The sequence below is a fragment of the Clupea harengus genome, chromosome 26 (assembly GCF_900700415.2).
Source record: "Clupea harengus chromosome 26, Ch_v2.0.2, whole genome shotgun sequence".
In the NCBI taxonomy this organism is placed as follows: domain Eukaryota; kingdom Metazoa; phylum Chordata; class Actinopteri; order Clupeiformes; family Clupeidae; genus Clupea; species Clupea harengus.
The window spans coordinates 10,103,051-10,124,327 of NC_045177.1; the positions used below are offsets into that span (position 1 = coordinate 10,103,051).

Sequence of the window (21,277 nt, forward strand, 5' to 3'; positions counted from 1 at the left end):
TGAAGAAAAATAATTATGTGGAAGGAAAGTGCAAGAACGTGTTATTTTGTATCTAAAGTTGGATATAAGAAAATGGATACTTTTCCGTGTGCGTAGTGCCGCGATGTCATGGCTACAGGAACACTCGAGCCCCGTCATTCAGCTCGATCTCAGGTGAGCCACATATGAGACTGTGGATGGACGTCTGCTCCCCCCCCCCCCGCCCCAGACCGAGCCCATGCTAGCACAATCAACACTCTGTCTACCAGACAATGACCACAGAGCAGCTTGAGGCCCCCAGTGACATGAAAGGGTTTATTTTCAACCGAATCGCCGAATTTAGTTCTACCAGGTTGATGCTCAGTAGTTATCATTTCCAACACCCCCCCCCCCCCCCCACTCCCAACCCATCCCACCCCCCTAATCTGGTTTTGAATCACAACCATCTAACAACCATGAAAGGTAATAAAAAAAAAAGTCAAATAACAAAATCCACACTGTCTTGTGTCATTAAATATTTCCATACATAAGAACCATAATATATTAGTACACATCAAACAACATGGCAGACTTTCTTGCATTGGCCACAGCTAAATTTACAAGTCAGTATGAAAAAAAAAAAAAAGCAAATGCTGGTTATGTGGAGAACCAGGACACAGTCATCTCATTGCTTGAAAGAAAGACTGGTCTAAAATTTACATCGTGGTATTACAGGTACAAAAATGAGTTTGTGATTTTGATTACATATCTAGTGTCAAACATGAATACAGTTACATGTGATATTTTAGTTGATGAATATAAAGATGAGGACAGTAACATGTCAGTGTTATAAATATTACATCTTATAGCTTTGTGTTTCATCATGGAAAGGACAGCAGTACATAGCGTGTGTGTGTGTGTGTGTGTGTGTGTGTGTGTATATATGAATGATCTGTACAAGTCAAAATGTCCTATTCAAAGTCGTTCTGCTCATGCTTGCCTATATCACTGTATCCCATCTTGGTGCATCTCCAGCTGAAGTGGAAGTGTGTTCTTTTAATAAGATCGAGCTAGTTGACATGTCTGACATATTGTAATTACTACTTGACAAGTGGACAACTGACAACTGGAAATCAATATGGGGCATTAAGAACTCATCGTGTTTTACCACCAAATGGGTGGATAGTGTATGATTGATTAGTATGATTTTATCTCATCAAGACAAAAATGTGTATGATTGGTGTGCTCATTCTAGAGGATCAGGAAATCCATGGTAGTAAAATAATGCCCTTGAGGATTCCAGAGATGTTTATTAGTGATGTTTATGTCACCTAGAATTGCCAAAATGCTTTCTAGCAATTTGTATGGTTTTCCCCAAAATTGTCATGCCAGATTACAGTGATCATATGCTGAAAACTGTTATTAAATTCTAATTCATGCTATTTTGCAAAAAAAACGCTATCTATACAAATTACATTTGGACTGGAAAATCATTTTTTGTACCCTCAGGAAAGTTTATACTACCTCGCACATCGAACAAATGGTCTTATTTTTTATTGGCAAAATAGACAAAAATATATATAAATATAAACGGATCAAGCAAGCCTAATAGTACTCAAACAATCTTTAGAAACGTTCTTCACAGTGGCAGCTCAAATAAATATGTGCACTGTGTTTTTTATTTATGGTTTGAAATGATTCCAAATTGTTTGAAATGTATGCAAATATTTATGTTGCGGGAAAGAGAGAGAGCAGGAAGCATCACATAGTCTGCTTATTTAGACCAAGGGCCTGGGTGTGTTTCTGTTTCAAAGCTTTCTATAATATTATTAATATGATTTAACTACATTGTTTGTAAAACAAATACCAGTGATACCAATGATGATTTCTAACTGTGATATGACACCCAGGAATAAAATACCACCCAATCAGATTAATCAGACATATTAATGGGTTCACTGTATCCAAGTACAATGCAATTATTTATAGGTAAAAATATAAAATTGAGGATATTAGGGAGTTCCTCTGCTATGTTGAGAATTGCTGCTCCATTGTCTTAATTTCATGGGCTTTTAATTGCCGGGCATTGCAGATCTCCTGTTGTGTGGCAACTGCAGAGTTTTTAAAATTATCTTACAGAATAGGTTACAACTGAAAATACTCTGTGTGATTACACAATATAAACACCTTGAATATATACCAAAGCAAACTCCCCAAGTTGGCGGGACCAGAGCTGGCTTCAATTCCATCGGAGCTCCACAAATTCAGCAGTGAATCAACGCTCGGATCCACAGGTGAGCTTCTGGAGCTGCCGCCGTGAAAACCAACTTTCGGGGGGGATGTTAAGCAATAGAGTGGGTTTGATCAACTTCTGACAATGTCCACAGGTCGTCTTTTTTCTTTCCCCCCACCCAATCTTGAAATGGTTGCAACCATTTGAAACAAATGCACAGCAATATAAATACCTCATCAAAAGAAGAAGAAAAAAATGAAAGAAACTGAAGTCATGGTCTGTCTTTATCTTGCTGCTACCAAGAATCATCTTAAGTGTCCATAGCAGTGAAAAAAAGAGTATCCTTGTCAGTCCTTTTTGTATGGATGGTAATTAAAATGAATCCAAAACACTGTTGATTCTAGTGATACAAGAGCAGCAATGGTAAAAAAAAGAATGATGAACAAACACCTCTCTATAATGTGAGAATCTTACATGCAACTATGAACTACACATAAGGGCTTGAATGATCAGAATTAAACAACAACTTTAATTTGAACTTCTTGCCCTCACCTTACCCTAAATACTGCACTGACTCTCACCAGACAAAACAAACAAAACTGTGTATATGAATGTCCAATGTTTATGTCTAATAGAGACTAATGTTATGCTTCTAAAGGCCATGAACTTCTTAACTCTATTTGGCCTTTGTCATTATATACCCATGTAGGTGGGAAACGTAGTTTAAAAGGACAAAACCTATTGTTTGCAACGTGGCGGTATTCTGGAGTGTATTTGCATCTGTTTTATTGGTTTAATACTTAAACAGAAGATTACTTTACCACCATATTTTGGATAAAATGATTTAGTGGTAAATTGTTTGTAATAATGAACACCTGAAAAACTGGTGATAAAGTAAAATGTTGAATAAACACTGAACAGTTTGTGTTATCTGGCTATGAACAAAGATGAATCCCCTGCCCACTTACTGGACTGCTGTTGTGTAGTTTGTTGCAATGGCTTGCTTTGTTTTTCATTTGCAGTGGACAAAAATGTTTCATTGCCATGGATTCAAGACATAATGAAGCCATGAGAAAAACTACTCTCTAAACGGGTATAGGTGCAAACTCAGCAAAATCCACAAGAAATCAATCAATCTTGAAGAAACTGATAAACAAACGACAAGAAAAATGCAAGGTGAGCTCCTTCACAAAAAAAAGTTCCTATTTCAAATATCATCCTAATAAACTCTTCTTCATGCCTCCGCTCAAAGCAGCACCGGTCGATCCCTCTCTCCTCCTCTCTCCCACTGTCCTTCTGTCTCTCCATTTTTCCTCTTCCTTAATTCCTCCGTCCAGCTCTGAGTTGTCCCCCCCTTCGGTCGCCCCCACTTGTCTTCGCTCCTCCCCCCTAGGCCTTCTTGCACTTGCCTTTCTTCTCCCGCTGCTGGAACTTCCTGAGCCTCCGGGCCCACGTGTCTCTCCACTGGATGACCAGGCTGCCCTTGTCCGCCACGACCCCGCTCTGGCCCGGCGAGTCCTCATCGTTGCCCAGCAGCAGGTACTTCTTGCCTGGCTTGATCTTGGGGCATTTGCAGGCCACGTCCTTGGCTCGCACCCACAGGAACTGGTCCCCGCGTCGGATGCGGCTCTCGCCCTGCTTGTAGACGGAGATGATGTTAACGGTGAACTTCCACCACTCGCCTGCCTTGTCCGCCTTCAGGATGTGGACCTGGACGGCTGTTGAGAGATAGAGAGAGAAGTGAGTGAGGATTCAGGAATAGTTTACAATACATGATAATGGCACGTCGTTAGGAGGATTTAGAGTATTTAATCTAAATTATCCAGTTTATTTTTTAAATAAACTGTTTTTATTGGCGTGACATTTGAAACAGACAGACTAGCGGTGGGATGATTAACAGTAATTATATGAGAGCAGGTAATTCTAGTGATTATTTTCTCCAAAATAGACATTTGATTATTTAATGTCAGTGTGGATATCTATGCATAATTATATGATGAAACCTGTATGTTTATGGGAACCTGGAATGACACATCAAAGATAAAACTGCAGACAGCCAAACAGCAGTTCCACATCATTTAATTATTTCATGTTGATACAAAACATTAAGCAGCATAAGGTTACTTTATCATGTGAATTAAATGTACTAAGTATTCGATGCCAAACTGTTCCTAACAAATGAGCATTCTTTCTTTGTGGTGACCTCTGTCCTGTCTGTGTGGCCCGACACATTCTTCCTCTCGGTTGCAGTTGCCATAGCCTTTACAGCTGGGCATATATCTGTCAACAATGGAAACTCTCCAAGCCTGTCCATGTCATAAATTTCCCCCTGTAGCAGCTTTCTTTTCCGAAATCAAAGTTTCCTAAAACAATGACAAAAAAACACTGGAGATAGCAATGGAGCATATTGGAATAACTTGTAAGACATCCCAAATTTTTGGAAATAGGAAAATGTTTTTTTTTACAAAATGGTTTTCAGGAATGGAACCGAAAATGCAGCATTAAAAAACATTAAGGTGTGGAAAGACATTGGCTTTTACAGTCCTAACTAAATGCCAAACAGAGTTCCTGATCATTGTTCCAGAGACCCCCAGACACCCCCCCTCCCCACCCAACCCCCCGGCCACACACACACACACACACTCTCTCTATATGACCCTATATGAGGGCTTTATGTCAAAAAGAGCCTGTACAAGAGCTCTTCAAAGCTGAATGGGGGTGAGGGGGTGAATTTCCTGAATGGTAACAGTTGCGTGCACATCAGCAAAATAAAAATCACTGTCCATTCCCTTGTCTTTGGGGAGAATGAGCTAATGCAAGCTAACGGCTAACCATTGAGCAGAGACCTGTTGGCATCCTATCTAGAGCTCCTTCACAGCCTTGAAATTTAGCTATGCATCTGCAGGGCCTCTCCAGAGGCAAGCTGTTCATCTGCTAGACATGGAAAAGGGGGATTGGGGATGTGTGTGTGTGTGTGTGTGTGTGTGTGTGTGTGTGTGTGTGTGTGTGTGTGTGTGTGTGTGTGTGTGTGTGTGTGTGTGTGTGTGTGTGTGTGTGTGTGTGTGTGTGTGTGTGTGTGTGTGTGTGTGTGTGTGTGTGTGTGTGTGTGTGTGTGTGTGCGCGCTGGAAACTGTGTGCTTTATCTTCCCGGCATAGTTTGCTCTGTGCAGCGCCAGCAGCCGAGCCGAGGAACCGTGCAAGCATTCCAGCTGAGGTCCTCTTCTCTCCCCTCCCTCTTCTCTCTTGTCTCTCGGCGAACAAGAGCATCCTTTCAGAGCCAGACTCATGTGTTTTTGAGGCTCGTTTATGTACATTTAAACCCCTGTTTGTTCTCGTCCGCTGACAGAGACCCTCGCTGGCCCAGACATGGCAAGAGCTACGGCCGTCTAAAAGGCCTGCTAGGATCATTACCGCCTGAGGTGGCACTCCTGGTATTTCGCTCCACACGGATGAAACTTACCAACTCTGACTCAGAGCGGTCTGGTCTGACAACTATCAGAACTCTGCGCCTCTCGCACGTTTCTTTAATTAGATGAGGAGTCGATGATTATGAATCTGGCCCCAAAGCTCATTAACTTCCCTCATGAGAAAATAACATCCGTTATGCGTTTTGGAGCCTGTGCTGCGGTTGTGTTCTCCTTTTAACTTTATGGTGGGAGAATTTGTGCGCTGATACCGACCGAGTTGACTCATGCCCTCTGTGTTCCCTCCAGGATCTGGCCGCCCACCAACCCCAGGCTGTAACTGGAGATACACACTGAGCCTCTCGCGTCCCTCTGCAGAAAGTGCTAGAAGCACTGCGTCGCCCTCCATTATTTATGCTCCTGGAAGTGGTCTGTGCTGTAATTTGAATAGGAGACAAGGATTGCTGAAAAAAAGGAGGGTGGGTTAGGTGGGAGTGCGTGGTGAGAAAGCTGCTCTGTCATACCTCACGATTAATAGGTCGCTTTTACGCTCCGAGAAAGTGACAGAGAAAGAGAGGGGAGGAGAGACGGAGTGTGAGGTTGGGATACCCAGGGGCGTGAGAAAACAGAGCCTTACGTCTCTTTCCCTTGCAGAGAGTTGTGGGTGTCCACTTTTAACCTGGAGGGATACATCTGGACAATTCCACTAGCTGTTCAGGTAGAAGTGGTGGGTCCTACTAGCTGTCTCTGTATCACACTGTGTATATCTAATCATGTGGCTGTATCGGTCTATCGTCTGTCTAATCTCATTCTGTGCATTTATAGATTTACTCGACAGCATTAGCCGATAAGATAACGAGATATGGTAATACCATAAGAGACATAATTGGACGTTGATGTAGAACAATTTCTTGCCCATGTCCTAACAATACTATAGTACACCACCAGCAAGTGCTATTCGGTTTATCCAGCTTTAAGAGCAACACACAAATCCAAATCTATGTGTGTTTAACTGTCGATAATGCTACACGGCATGTTTTTACTGGCTTACGCTGATTCGTATTTAAGTGCAGGACCTGCCAGATGGGTGCTCCAAGAAAGCATCCAGAGATGTCATCAGCTTTACGGGGCTCCGGCATGAAATATACATGGAGTATGCCTCTATGACTCATGGTAGTGAATCCTAATTACCCACTTTTCGGAGAGACCCCACGTCTCCCCCAAACACACTAGTGCACAGCCATCGAGCAATTTAGCTGTAATCCTCCCGACCTGTGGGGCCAGGCCTTCAGATGAGCTCCTCTGGGCTCAGCTGTGGTCTTGGCTTCCCACTGCGCTTTGGTGGAACATATTGTGTCTTCCTCACGCCGCCGCGGCCCGACCCCATCGGGTCACCGGGCTGGCGGAGGGGGGATCGTTTACACTCGGGAGGGTCCTCTCTGGAGGAGCCCTCTCTCCCTGCTTAAGAAAAGATCCTCCTGAGGTTCAGCGAGGGGGCAGCGCCGCTCCAAAGCTCTCCCGGTGGCGTGGAGGCCGAGGGGAGGGGGGTGGGGTGGGGTGGATTAGGTCCAGGCCCAGGCAGTGTGGCAGGCAGGCGCAGGCGCAGCGCAGGGCAGAGTGCCGGGCCACAGTAGGGGAGCCACTGAGGGAAATTGGAAGTAATTTGTAATTAAGGATGACTGTAAGACGGCCAGCAGTAGGGGGTTCCCCCTCTCATGGCCACCTGATGCCAAGTGTGTGTGTGTGTGTGTGTGTGTGTGTGTGTGTGTGTGTGTGTGTGTGTGTGTGTGTGTGTGTGTGTGTCTGCAGGTGGGCTGACAGCCTGAAGGTGCTGAGATTAGCGTGCAACATCGGGGGGCTCCCCCTCTTGGCATGGGGTGCCTGCCAGGTTCACAGTGGAACCCCACTCCCTGCCCTGCGTGCTCCGCGTGAGGGAACCCATACCCTAGGAACACAGCCTTCCAAGGGGCCGCCTGGAGCTTTAATGATGTATGCGATAATAGCCACGAAGCTGCCCACAATGAGAAACACCTTTCCCATTTACCACATACCTTTCTTCTCACACAACAGACTTTTGATTGCTGTTGCTGTGTAATGGCTTTTAAAAGTTCACTTCACGCCAACCACTCTTTCCGAAAAGGAAAAAGGATTAACTTTGATGTATTTCCTCAATTATTGTAATAAATTGTTATTACGTGGAAGTATGGGCACAGCACAGCAATCATCACTTAATTTGTGGTGTGTTAGAGCCGAGAGACTGGCAGGTGGGGGTCTCTCTTCACACCTTTGTGGGTCTGCGGAGCGAGAATAGGGGTTGGGTTCCACACAATTGGAGATGCATGGTCCATGTCATAGCGCGGGGCCTGCGCTGATGTCAAACTAATGGAAGGATTTAGCAACCATAACAGCTCCACATGTGTGGAACTCTACAAAGGGAAAATGTTTCGAGGAATGAGTCATAGACTCAATCACAGGTAAGGATTTACAGACGTACGCTCGAGAAAAAGGTGCTTGGAAAGATGTGTTCATAAGAACTGTGAAGGCACATTCATGTGTGTGTTTATATGATCCGTTTCAACACTGCGAATGCTATCTGACAGGTCTTTCCTACGACAGAAAAAGACTCCTCATATTCATTTACATTTGTGTTGCATTAGAAATGAAGTTTTTGAATCAGGAATTTGACTGCTGATAGCTATATTCCTCAGCTCACTTGTTGAAGCCAGGAATGTTGAAGGGTTCAAGGGTTTTTGCTTCAGGACAAGCAATAATTAATACTAAGACCTTGGGGACTTGTGCTAGTACACAGTGCGGTTAGGCACAACCGCAGATCTTGAATCTGGCATCTGAGGATATCTTTAAAGACCCATCTGAAAAAAATTGGCTGGCGTTACCTCAAATCCAGATGTACCAACCACTGGCTGTAATAAAGTCTGTTGAACCGTTTGCAAGCACCCTGGCCACGGTTGAGTGATTGCCCCCCACCCAACCCCCGGGGGAAGGAGCCGAGGTCAGGAGAGCTCATCTGATGCTTATATGCTTTTCAATGACATGAGAACGAACGCTGGATGGCCACAGGAATGCCTGACAGATCCAGGGTCTTCCCTTAATGAGGATCACGGAGCCCATCGAGGTCCCCTCCTGTCCGTCACAGTGCCATGGCTTGATCCGCTTTGTGCTTAACTACCTGCTGGGCTGTCCGTCACTGCAGCCCCCCCCCCCCCCTGCCCCCCCCTCCCCCAAGCCCAAATAAGCCCTTTTCTGATGGCCTTTCCTCCTGTTTGATCCTTTGACTTTCTTCTTGAAAGCCCAGAGTAAGCCGTCACTACAATAGCCCGAGAGCTGAGGACGCCCTGGGGAGCAGTTGGGGCTGAGGAAGAATAAAGATGTAGCACAGACACACATCCTCCTGTGTGTGTTACTGTGTGCGTGTGTGTGTGTGTGTTTGTGTGTGCGTGTGCATGTGTATGCATGCCCACATTCAGGCATATGGTTCAACGGTGCAGACTACTCACCATAATCTTTCTTGCAGTACTTCTTCATGTTGATCTTCAGCTTGCCTTTAGATGCCTTGCAGTAGGAGTCACAATCTGCGTGGAAGAACGGGTAGAGGGGACAGAAGGAGAAGGAGAGGGAGGTGAGGTGTTAGGGAGTTAAGGGAATAAGAGCCACTCTCTTAACAACCAGCAAAAGAACAACAGAAAAATGCAAAGTCTAATATGAGAATTCAGGACATTTCCTTGGATAGATACATGCCTCCCCTCGAATACCTTTGGCCTCTTGCAAGACCCATCTGCCCACTTCAATTGTGTTGTTCTAATAGGCTTTATGGGGCATTCAGTGGAGTGGGCCCCGGGCTATAGAAAAGAGGCGGACAAAGGCCCCCGCGTGCTCCAGCCTGTGTCCGTCTGTGGCCCTACGCTGCCCCTGGTGGGGGGACCTTTGTGCCCGGGTGCTTATTGTGCCCATCCAGATCTTTTCAATTTCACACAAAAAAAGTACCTCCACATACACACGGTCCTAATGGCTTGACGGCGCTGATTAAGGCTTATTATTATACCCACGATCCCTTCTCCTCCCCCTTTGGGCAACCCTCAATCTCCGGGTTTCTGTCAACGTGCTCAACAGCCACAGTTCCACCCCGAAACTTTTCCATCCCCATCACTGACACCCACCACCAGCGTCCATACTTTAGCAGCCCACCTCCTGGGCCGTGTCAGCCCTTGGCATATATTACACTGGGGGAGTTGAGGGTGGTACTGGGCCGTCTGTAAGGGGAAGGGGGGGATTAGTCGAGGTTGTCTGCAGACAAAGGGAAGTCAGGGGGGGAAATTAGCAGCCCATGAAGCATTACCAAAAAGTCCTTTTTGGTGTCCAGTCCGCCAGGGGCGAACAAATAAATAGCTAACACTGGGGGCCCCGCGCCAAACAGCTCCGTGACCCTCCTCCTACGAGCGCACCGACGGAGCGCCAAGCGCCGGTTCCAGATCAGCGCTCCGGCCACACAGCGCCACAGATTTAGAAGAAATGGCCCGGCCTGCTGCGGAGCTCACCGACGCTCACCGACGCTCACCGACGCTCTCCACTCTAACCTCGGTGTGGAGGCGCCAGAATCTGTGTGCTGATTGACTGTAATGGACATAAAGCCAGATCCTGCTTTTTGCAATGCTTGAACCCGTGATACATTATTATGTATTATGAATTTTAAGAAAAAAGGAAAAATCATTTATGCCAATTCACCAATTCATTTTCCTTTAGGAGATACAAATTGGAACCAGAGTGTCTCCCTTTGTTTTTTTCCCCCCTACCCACCTCACACATTGTATTGGTCCTCTTTTTAAGGGTATGGCGAGACAAGAGGTGGGAGAGAGAGGAGAAAGGAGAAGCAGCTTGGGGCAGGACAGGACCTTTCAGCTTGCCTGAATATGAACAAACTTCATTGTTTTTGGGCGACTCTCGCTCCATGCCTGCCTTCTACTCTCCTTTTATATTCTGTGTGAATGAGGTTGCCTGGGCAACAGCGGAATGACAAAAAAAATGCCCCCCTCCCTTCCCCAAAAAGAGCATAGAAGTGGGGGGGGGGGGGGGGGTACTTTGGGGGAAGAGAGAAGACTATTGAAGGGGAGGGTTGCTTTTTTAGTAAACCCCAAATCACTGAAAACTTGGGACAGCGCATCAAATAAAAGCAGACAGAAAGAGAGAGAACAGTAGAGAGACAGAGATGGAAACAGAGAGGGAGAAAGAGAGAGAACAGTAAAGACATAGGGAGAAGGAGAAAGAGAGAGAACAGTAAAGAGAGACCAAGACCGAGAGGGAGAGGGAGAGGGAGAGGGAGCGGGAGAAAGAAAGAGAGACCAGCACAGCAAAGGACACTGAAGAGTCCATATCGAGATGGCCTGATTTCCATGTAAATGAGGAGCGCCATGGAAAAGGGCTGCTTTTGTTTTCCCCATAACCCCCTTGATGCCGCCATGATACTTCCCTTTGCCACCGCTCATTTCCATTCGCTGGCCTTCGAAAGGAGAGCACCCCGAGATCCCCATTAAGGGTCTAGTTCCCCCGCCACGAGGACAAACGTACTCTGTGCGGGCCTGTTCAGCAGTGAAAGCATTGGATTCACCCTACTACTCTCTCATAGAGGAAGAGAGGTTGCTGGAGCCCTGAAAAAGAAATGGGAATCGCTCGCTGCCTGCCTTTGTTTGGCGATAGCCTGGCTGCCAGCCTTTCTAACTCATGACGGACAGCGTGTGGAAACATCCGATCGATGCCTTCAGCGTCTCATTCAAAGGCACTTCATCCGAGGCCCGAGTAAAAAAGACTCAGGGGTAGCGATCGCTTTGCCCCTCTATGTTTGGGACAAAGCTCTTCCGCGGTGACAGAGATACTAAACAGACCACCGCTGGGCTCCGCTGGGCTTCCGCTCCGGACAGAAAGCCCTCGTACTGTAAGCACGCTCCCTCAGCACTTTTCCAGCCCATTGTGCTACGCCTGACTCCTAATGCACTGACAGCCCACCATGCTGTGCTTTTCACGGCTAACTGAGTCCGTAAAACTACGGGGGGGAAATAGAGAGTGTCGGAGAGCAACTGTACCCTGCCCGCTTAAACGACCCAGTGTGAGGACAAGCTGTGGCGGAGGCTGGGCTGGGGTCAGTGGGACATCATCTGTGTTAGACAAACTGCAGCGTCCGAGACACAGAGCTGGGAACTGCCACAATGAAGTGTGAATAACAGCACAGGGGGAAGGCTTTCTCCTCCCACAACGAGACTGATTGAGAAACAAATTGCTGCAAATAAAGCATGTAATTAGATTATAGCCAGAGCCTGGGGCTGGGGCTGGGGCTGGGGCTGGGGCTGGGGCTGGGGCTGGGGCTGCCGCCGCCTCTACTGCTGGGGATCCTACTGAATGGACTGGGCTCTTTCCAGAGAGGGAGAGAGAGGAGGAGGAGGGGGGGGAGGACAGACTTTTCTTTCACCTTTTTAATTTCTTTCACATTTCAGTCCTCCGAAGCGTAAAACACAGCGCATGGAGTTTTGTTGCATTGCGTGAGGGACAGAGTAAATGTTTCGGGCAAGCAAAATCTGTTTAAGGATATAAAGGTAAAGGGCCAGTATTTAGCAGACACTTTTATCTAAAGCGACCTACAATGGCTTCCCGCGGTGGCCAGGAACTGAACCCAGGTCAGCCAAGGTGGCGACGCCAACCACTGTACCACCAACACCCAATGATATGATCAGGGTTGGGTCCTCTTGTTCCAGCAAATGAGTCTCGTTTGAATCATCAGGCAAACAGTGAAGCTGCCCAGAGGCACGAGTGATATATAGTTTTATACGGTGAGAGAAGGCAGTCACGGCGACGCAAGCACTAACATCAAACAGCATTCATTATGCTGTTCTCATACCACCGCACCCTCTCTCTCTCTCTCTCCCTCTCTCTCTCTCTCTATCTCTCTGTTTCTCTCTTTCTCTCTTTTACTTCATCTGTTTTTCTTTTGGACAAAAAAAAACTTGAGGTCTTCTGCGTGGTCCAGTTGACCTTAAGCTCTTAAGGTCTCCGGAGGGGAAGATCATGCAAGGAGGGTGTGAGGAGTGTTAATCACGGTGAAGACTTCCAGGGCGGAGGGAGGCGCTTCACCAGCCGTGTGAACGCTTCCAGCTGGAGCCCAGAGCAGCGCTGAGGTACTGAGGGGAAGAAAGAGGAGACTCCATGTTCTTATCACGGCTATCATCTCCAGATCATCACTGTGGTCTTCGTCGTGGTCAGTCGCATCATCAGCAACTGCTAATCTCCACTGCATTGCATTCCTCTGAAGACATCTCTTTCACTCTGTGTGTGTGTGTGTGTGTGTGTGTGTGTGTGTGTGTGTGTGTGTGTGTGTGTGTGTGTGTGTGTGTGTGTGTGTGTGTGTGTGTGTGTAGGAGGGATGGGGTTGGGATGGAGGAGGTGGGGGTGGGGCGACTCACACCATCCGTGACCTCCTGCACAATATGCGTTTTGTCTGGGCCTCGCAATCGGAGGTATTTGCCATGCATTCCACCCCTCTCTATGTGGTCAAGGGACCCATTGCTGAAGAGACAAATTAACATCCCCCCCGTCCTCTCCTCTATCCGCCCCATCCCCCCCCCCCCCAACCCCCTCCCCTGCGTTTGGAGAGGCACCTGCTGCACAGCTGTCCGCCCCACCCCAATCCACCCCCATCCACCCCTCTCAACAAGGAGTCTGCAGGTTCTCCCCCTGTCTCCCGGGCACTGGGGGCATTGTGGTGGAGAGGGATGGGAGATGGAGGACGCTGATGGAGGACGCTGGGTCGGCGGGTGGGGGCTGGGCTAGATGCCACTGATAAGGAGGTCCACATCTGCTACTAATCATCTATTGGATGAGATCATATTTTTTTTTCCAATAGCTTTGCTGTCCTAAGGTGGGCTTCAGCCCTATGTGAAATGGGGTAATAAATGCACTCTCAGACTACAGTGTCTGGGTGGTCCAACAAGTCCATTCTGATTGGACGGCTTCAATGTGTCTGTCTAGGTGCCCCGCCCACCAATCAGCTTGATTTGTTTTTTTTTTACCCCCAGTGTTCTGCCCCTCTACTTCCACAACTGAGAATGTAGAATTTCAGCATAACTTAAAGTAACATCATGACATTCTAATAAAATCTAGTTAATCGGTTCATAACATTTTGAAAACATTTTACGATTCTTATTGAGACTAGCCTTCCCAGAGATTTTTTAAGCTCCGTTTTCATCGCATAATGTTACATGGCCTATGTTGTAGGATAGTAAGGTTTTTTTTTTTTTTTTTTAAATGTTATGCATCTGAATTGCAAAATGAATTTTCTTGAACAATTTGTTACAGAACCAAAACAAAGCAAATACATTTGTCTAGTAAATGCAAAATCATTACTAGACTTTACTTAACGTCTACGTTGCCAGATTGTTATCCTATTGGCTGGCATTAGCTAAAATGTTTCAAGTTGGCTTTGTTGTCTCCAGCATGTTCATATCATTGCTAATTATGAATTTTATTTTAGGTTTTTCATAGGCCCCAGTGGGTCTGAGAATGATTTTTAGTGGTAACAGGATCCAAGTAAATGTTTTGCTAAAATGGAGAGTTATGCCAAGCATCTCTGAAGGATTATTCTTTCCAATCGTTCTAAATAGTTACTGTATTTGGAGATATAAAACACTGTAACAAAAGTACTATCCCCATTCTAAATAAATGAAAATGAAAAATATTTGACATAACTTGACCAAGACAACATTGTAAGTTTCTAGTGATTTATATTACCTTTAAAATGATACAATTTAATATCTGGATAAAATATTTGAGTTAAAAATGCGTTAAAAAAACCAGAAGCCGCAAGCGCAAGTTCTAGCTTCCCCAATAAAAGTGAAGCAATACAGATCAATGTTTCTTTGGGAAACTGTAGCTTAAAACCTCTATGTGTTTCTAGGCTCAAATCATGAAATGCAAACACGCTGGGGGTAAATTGATGATTCCTTGTCTGTGAGGGGCCCTAATTGTTTGCTTTGGGTGATCTGTAACACCCTCTCCCTCAGTGTGTCTTGAATGCTGTTTTAGGCAAAGACCATTCTCCACACCCAGTGAAACCAATATCTGCCACCGACGCTGACGCAGCCAGTCCAGAGAGCTCTGAATGAATTCCCAACACTGAGCAACAAACTGGAAGCAAGAGAAAGATGGAGTAGAGAAAAAAAAACAGAAATGGAACAGAGTAAGGGTGAGAAAGAAGGAGAGAACACGAGCTGCGCTCCCAGACTCCACTCCACTGTCAATCTAATCTGTCAGTGAAGCATTAGAGGCCTCCTCGTCTGACGACAGCTGCAGGCCTGTTTCCCACACGCGAGACTTAGTCCAGGAGAATGATGAGCACTCCTTCTACAGGGCAAGTGGAAGCATTTATGATCATTCCACTTTCTCATACGCTTCTTATCCCAGAGGGCTGTTTCACGTTTTTATTTATCTCTGTTCTTCTTAGTAATTCAGACATTAGAGCCGTATTTCAACATATCGGTCCATACCGAAACATCGCTCAGGGTATTGCGCAAACGTTCTGTCTGCGTTACAATTTAACGTCATCCGACGGATTAGATGTGGTATGGATGGATAAAAATCACGTTCAAGGTTTGGCCCATATTTTGCCTGCAAGGAAGTCAAAAAAACTAAAAACAAAGCTGAGTACATGAAAGCTGAAGGGGTGGATATATTATGTATCCTATGAAGATCTTCCACAGCTGTAGTCACCATTAGCTCGGATGCCTAAAAGTTCCATTTCTACTAAGGGGGGGAAAAAAATCAACAAATCAACAATAACAAGTCCCTGAGATCTCCTGTGTCAGCGCCCCGCTGCGAGCCAGTTAGGGCTGATTAATTGGCGGAAGAGTGGAAGATTAAAGGAGTCCCGTCCCAAGGCCAGGGGTAATTGATTTAATATTTATGAACTGCCAGCGCGGAGGAAAGGCAACAGGGATCCAATTTGAGTCTGTGCGCCTCCACGTGTGGTGGGGAGGATAGGGGAGGTGTTTCGCTCAACATATAGCCTTCAAATCTCATCTCTGGTGATGCTACTTAAAGCCAGGGAGCAGTTTGAGAACTCCCTCTGACATGTATTTTCACATAAATGAAGATGCATTTAGAGGAGAATATCCTTAACATAGCCTGTTGCATAGCCGGATGAATCAGACCTACCCTTACCTGCCGGCTCTTCTGTACTGCTTGCGGTAGTTGTTGGTGGTGCTACTGGGATCTCTGTTACCAGCAAAGAAAAACAGACAAAAATCATGTTAAACACACACTAAAAATGGGGAGAATACATGATTGCTTACTTAACCGGTGACTTTGTCACAATCATTTTAACCTGGAATTTATTATCAATTGGAACCTTTTGCATTAAACCCTCACACATGCATGTAATTCAGTCCCAAATATAATTTGCCACAATGTAAGAATAACTTAAAGTAACCAGTACTGGGAATATAGAATGTCAATGTTCTGATTTGAGATTCGTTCCTCTCTGCTTTGAAAGCCACCTCTAAGGCGTATATGTCCAAGACTTGATTCTTTCAACCCTCCTTCAGAGCAATCTAGTAGGAAGTAGAGTGTCTAGGTAGGAGGCAGTTCCAAAAAAACTATGCATAGTCACCCTTGACACACGAAGTGTACAGATACCAAGTCGTAGATCACTACCGTTAACACATTAACACAAAAACCAGAAGCAAGTGGAAGCAAGGAACAGGCAAGATCACAGGGACAACAGAAATAAGGGGGACTACAAACACAAATATGACAAGACTTTCTCCAGAAAGAATGCACTACAGAACAACTGAGCATGCGTTAAAGTGCCTGTAGAATGGAAGAAAGAATCAAGTCTTCTGACAAAAAAATGCCCCTCAGGTCGTCATCTTCTTTCTTCAAATCTGGTTTTGTTGGAAGACCTGTGTTCAATCTACAGACTTGTAAGTAGAATTGTATATTGGGCTGAAAAGTTACTGGAAAGTCTTGATAGCTGGACTGCTTGTGGAATTGTAGGTCAAATCCACAGGGGTGGGATTAACTGATTTGGGTGACCGCTAAATTCATGTTTGTCAGCATTCCTCATAAATTCAAATTAATTAATGGTCTTAAGTCCTTTGGTGCTTTTGCCAATGAACATGAAATTCATAAATGGAGTATATAAATCTTTTAAATTTGACATTATTCCTATGGTTGAAGTGCAAAAGAAAAATCACACTTTTGTAAGATGTTGTCCTCTTTAAAAGTTATCCAATGATACATATCAGAGATGGTAAATAAGCTATTAATCAGAATGATTTGAACTTGTCTGAATCACAGGGTGGTCTGAAATCCAAGCAAACCAAAACCCTGTGTCAAACAGCACCCTGTCATTGGCGCCATTAACGCACATCTATGGTCATTATGCATCTGTATTTATGGCCTCCAGCAGGAAACAATAACATGTCTGTGTCTTATAATCAACAACTAGTATGGATTTACAGTCCTCTGCTTGGGACGGCATGAAGTAGGGACTACACTCTTTGTTCCAATTCAACTTGGCACAGGATTGACAAGTGCTGGTTAGTGTGCACTGTTAAAATCAAAACAGATCATTTCACTATTATCAAGCGAAACGAAATAGTCAGTCAGTCTCTGGGACGTCTATCTGTCCAAGTTTCGCACATTCGTATGTGACTTTCTCCGACTTTCCCAGGAAAAAATCAAAGATATCCGGTTCCAAATCGTTTATAGGTTTAATTGATCCCTACTCTGCTCTTTGCCAGAGAAAGACTTGAGAGTGAGTAACTCCCATGACAGCTTTGTCCAGTTTCCAAGCTTTGTTTCATTGACAAAAGCACCAAAGTAAAACAATTACAGAAGAATTAGGGATGCCACGCAGGCAGTCTTGTTGTCTTTGATAGCAGAAGGCCTAAATCTTTGGTCCTCACTTGGTATTCCTTCGAGCTTGGCGTAGGAACCATTTATAACTTTGAATGTCCAGCATCGCCAAAATCTAATGTCTGGAGATACCGTTAACAAATCACAGAGTCGGACTTGAGATTTATAAGGAGAGTGACTGTCAGCAGGTGGCAAGATCGTAACATTGCAATCCAATAGGGGATTGATTTAACGGTCTGTTTATGGTCGTTGTTCCATTCACTGTTCAAATAATTCAACATTCTGTCTGAAGGAATAACAGCAGAGGGACAAAAGGGAGATGAAATTGACTTCCATGAGACGCCATGAGACGCCTTGAGACGCCTTGCTGTCTGATAATAGCAGTAAATCTCTTGGACGTCCCTCGTCCCGTGGACTGCAGGTATGTCTCTGTCAACCTCTGAGGTGGCTTAAGTGGAAGAGGAGTTTTGCTGAAAGACTGTGGTGCACGTACTTATACACGGGGCAATGGGCGAGCGGCTCTGCTGGTAGCCTTTAGCACAACGGTTGCACGTGATACCCGTCACGCCGTCTTTACAGGGACATTGGCCCGTGGTTTGGTTACAGGTTTTGCCCGCGGCGCCCACGGGATGGCAATCGCATGCTGTGAGGAATAGAAGAGGAGAAGAGGTAAGAGAACACACGTGTGGGGACACTCACACACACACACACATACACATTTACACCCCCCCCCCTCCTCACACACACACACACACACACACACACACACACACACACATATACATACATATATAAACACATGTTCACAGACATATAATAATACCTGCACAAACAGAGACGACTACGCTCACATACCCCACACATTCAAAGAGAACAGATAAACAACAGCAGAAGTGAAGATCTGCAGACAAGACAGCAAAGCTAGCGTTAGCGTCAGGGGGAGACGAAGCTAGCGTCAGGGGGAGACGAAGCTAGCGTCAGGGGGAGACGAAGCTAGCGTCAGGGGGGAGACGAAGCTAGCGTCAGGGGGGAGACGAAGCTAGCGTCAGGGGGGAGCTGAAGGATGAAATGGAGCTCCTGTGATTTCAATTTTTGATTGGCACAACATAAAGGATCCTGTTCTTTTCCCACTGGTCTTCAGAGGAGAGCGTTTACCATGTGTGAACAATCCTGCATGGGTGTGTGGGAAGTCTCTCTCTTTCTTTTTTCTTTCATCCAAACCACTCATTCCATCTATTTGATCAATTAGAGGGGCTCACTAGAACAAAGGCATCGTGTAAACCTGTACGTTCTGATGATTTAAACAGCAGCGTCGTATAACTCTGGCCCTGAGTCACAGCCCATCTCCAGTATATATGTGTGTGTGTGTTTATAACAACAGGAAATCACAAAGATGAATCTGATTGGGCATCCTGGGCTTTGAGCTCGTGCCAAAAAACCTGCATCTGTCGCGTTTCCTCCGAATCTGGGAGGTCTCTCGGAGCCATATGGTTTAATTTTGCCTCCTATGTGGGAGAGCGTGCAATAACTTTACATCTCGGAGTATTTTTTTTAAATCTTGAGCGCAGCCCTCGTGTTGCTACAGATGCTATTGAAGGAAAAATTCTTGCTGGCTGCTCACAGTATCGATATTATGTCACAAGCAGAAAAGCCCCCCCCCCCCCCCCTGCCCTAATAGGCTGCAGCCACAACCACACAAATATTTCAACATGTCCTCCCATCAAACAAGCAGGATTTTTCAAACAGCCCATTTATTTGAGTCAATATTGAGGGACCATATGGGTCGTTACAGTTGGGGTGGGATATGGGTGCTTGTGTGTGGCGCTTTATGTGTTAGGCCCTGTAAGCCTGTGTGAGACATGAGGGATGTCAGGTTCCAGCCTGCAGGGGTAGTAGACCTGCACACAGGGGAGCCACTCCCCTCGTCTCTGCCTAGTGTCACTTGTCACTACCCAGTCATCAAAGCCCTCTTTAAGCTGGGCCCACTTGTGAAGGGCTGTTTGTGTGAGGTTTCGTGTAGCCACTAATGGGAATGCCACACTTTTATGCCGAATAAAAAGATTTTTTTTTTTCAAATCTTGGATTTGTATGCATGAAAATTGCAATTTGAATCATTTTTGAAACGAAGGTTAAAATAAGTCGGGAAAACCTCCTACCTTGAGTAACCTTTTGAGGAAGCTGTTTCGATGGTGGATGGAGTTCAATCTCACTTCAGCTTTGAAAGGTATAGTCTGGCAAATCTACTAAGCTAAACTTCTGTTTACTTTCCAATTCTGGACCCATAAAAATGATGGATCATCGATGTGATTTTAGTGTTGAATTTCTTGGTGGCGTTTGAGTGGTAAGTAGGACAAATTAACTGTTAAATGACTGCTAAATGTGATCTATCAGGTGTGTGTTCACTACTCTATCATTTTTTCCAAATTTTGTTGCCCCAATTTTTCATGTGGAAAAATGGAAAACTACTTTGGATCATGACACAGTTTCTCCCCTAGCTCTCTCCTCAGAACACACGTCTTACCCCCGTGACTCCCCCTCTCCTCGGAACACACCATCTTACCCCCTGACTCCCTCCCCCTCTCCTCGGGAACACACCATCTTACCCCCTGACTCCCTCCCCCTCTCCTCGGGAACACACGGTCTTACCCCCCTGACTCCCTCCCCCTCTCCTCGGAACACACCGTCTCCCTCCCCCTCCCCCATCCCCCCCTCCTCTACCCTCACAAGTCTGTATCTACAGTTGAGATTTATTGTTTCCTCTCTTATCTCCACCTGACAACAAAGTGGAATCAGTGGCCTTTCCACTCTTATCAGACCCAGGGTGTGCTGCAGAGGTGCTGAAGCACATGTAGTGATTAGCTCAATCTCCTCAATCTGTCACTCTCCTCATCGACTCGCTTTGTCTGGCACTCAGACAAAATAGATCACCAGGGCTCATGGGGGAGCTTACTGATGCTATCTTCAAGCACACAGATTTATCAGCGCGTCTGACAAGGCAAAAAAGAAGGAAAAAAAAGAAAAGAAGAACTTCTCGTTGGCGGGGGGCGGGGGGGGGGGGGGGAATGATGAAGGTGCAGGCTACTTCTGAGAACTAGATTAGTCTCCAAAACTGCATCAGCCCAATAACTGTCATGGCCAGACAGTTTGAGCTCAACAGTAAATCAAGGTGCCCACCACACATGGGTCCCAGGTGGACCAATCCCCCCTCTTGAGTCTGGTAGGGTCTTGAGAAGGGGCTTTAAGTGGGTGTCCAAGGGGGAAAAGTGGTTGCACTCAGGCCTCCAGACGACTCGGAGGAGACGTGGAGCTTTTTCAGATCTCACTCGAGGGCCACTCTTTCACACACTCTTTCCCCCCCCCCCCCCCGGCTAAGAGGAACACGCTCCCATGTCGTCAGCTTTCACCTATCCTATAAAGCACCGCTTTTTGGAGTGTCGTGCACTTTTTAACGCACGCCTGGTGAGCTGTGGCTTCTCGCTTGAGCATGGAAAACACCCCCTGAAGGTGAGGCTTCGGTCCCATGTAAACGTCCCTCTCTCCTCCCTCTCTCTCTATCTATCCTCTCGCTTGCTCGCCCGAGCAGCTCCGATGCAAAGCGGGATTGGGTTTCTCACGTAAAAAGATCTTGGCAAGAGGGGAGACGCAAATAAAGGCTGAAAAATGTTCTCTGGTAATGGGGAGTGTGGAACCCATTTCAAAGAGATCTGCCGCAGTGGCTTCAGTGGAGCAGATTGCACAACGTGAGAAGTTTTGAACCCTGCCAATCGTT

The 21,277-nt window shown here is 45.9% G+C and overlaps 1 protein-coding gene across 6 annotated transcripts in view; it reads right to left on the reverse strand.

Annotated features, from left to right (window-relative positions):
- Positions 1-280: 280 nt before the first annotated feature.
- The window catches only part of ntn1a (netrin 1a), a 63,711-nt gene continuing 42,714 nt past the window's right edge, over positions 281-21,277 (reverse strand). For 3 of the 6 annotated variants that reach the window (XM_031564063.2, XM_031564062.2, XM_031564061.2), the window contains exons 4-7: positions 18,002-18,151; positions 15,805-15,864; positions 9,111-9,185; positions 281-3,909 (exon numbers count right to left, since the gene is read on the reverse strand). In XM_031564063.2, coding sequence (XP_031419923.1) covers positions 3,581-3,909; positions 9,111-9,185; positions 15,805-15,864; positions 18,002-18,151 — 614 coding nt within the window. In that variant the 3' untranslated portion in view covers positions 281-3,580. The remainder of the gene's footprint in view (positions 3,910-9,110; positions 9,186-15,804; positions 15,865-18,001; positions 18,152-21,277) is intronic. The other 3 variants (XM_012831218.3, XM_031564064.2, XM_031564066.2) reach the window with 3 other exon arrangements.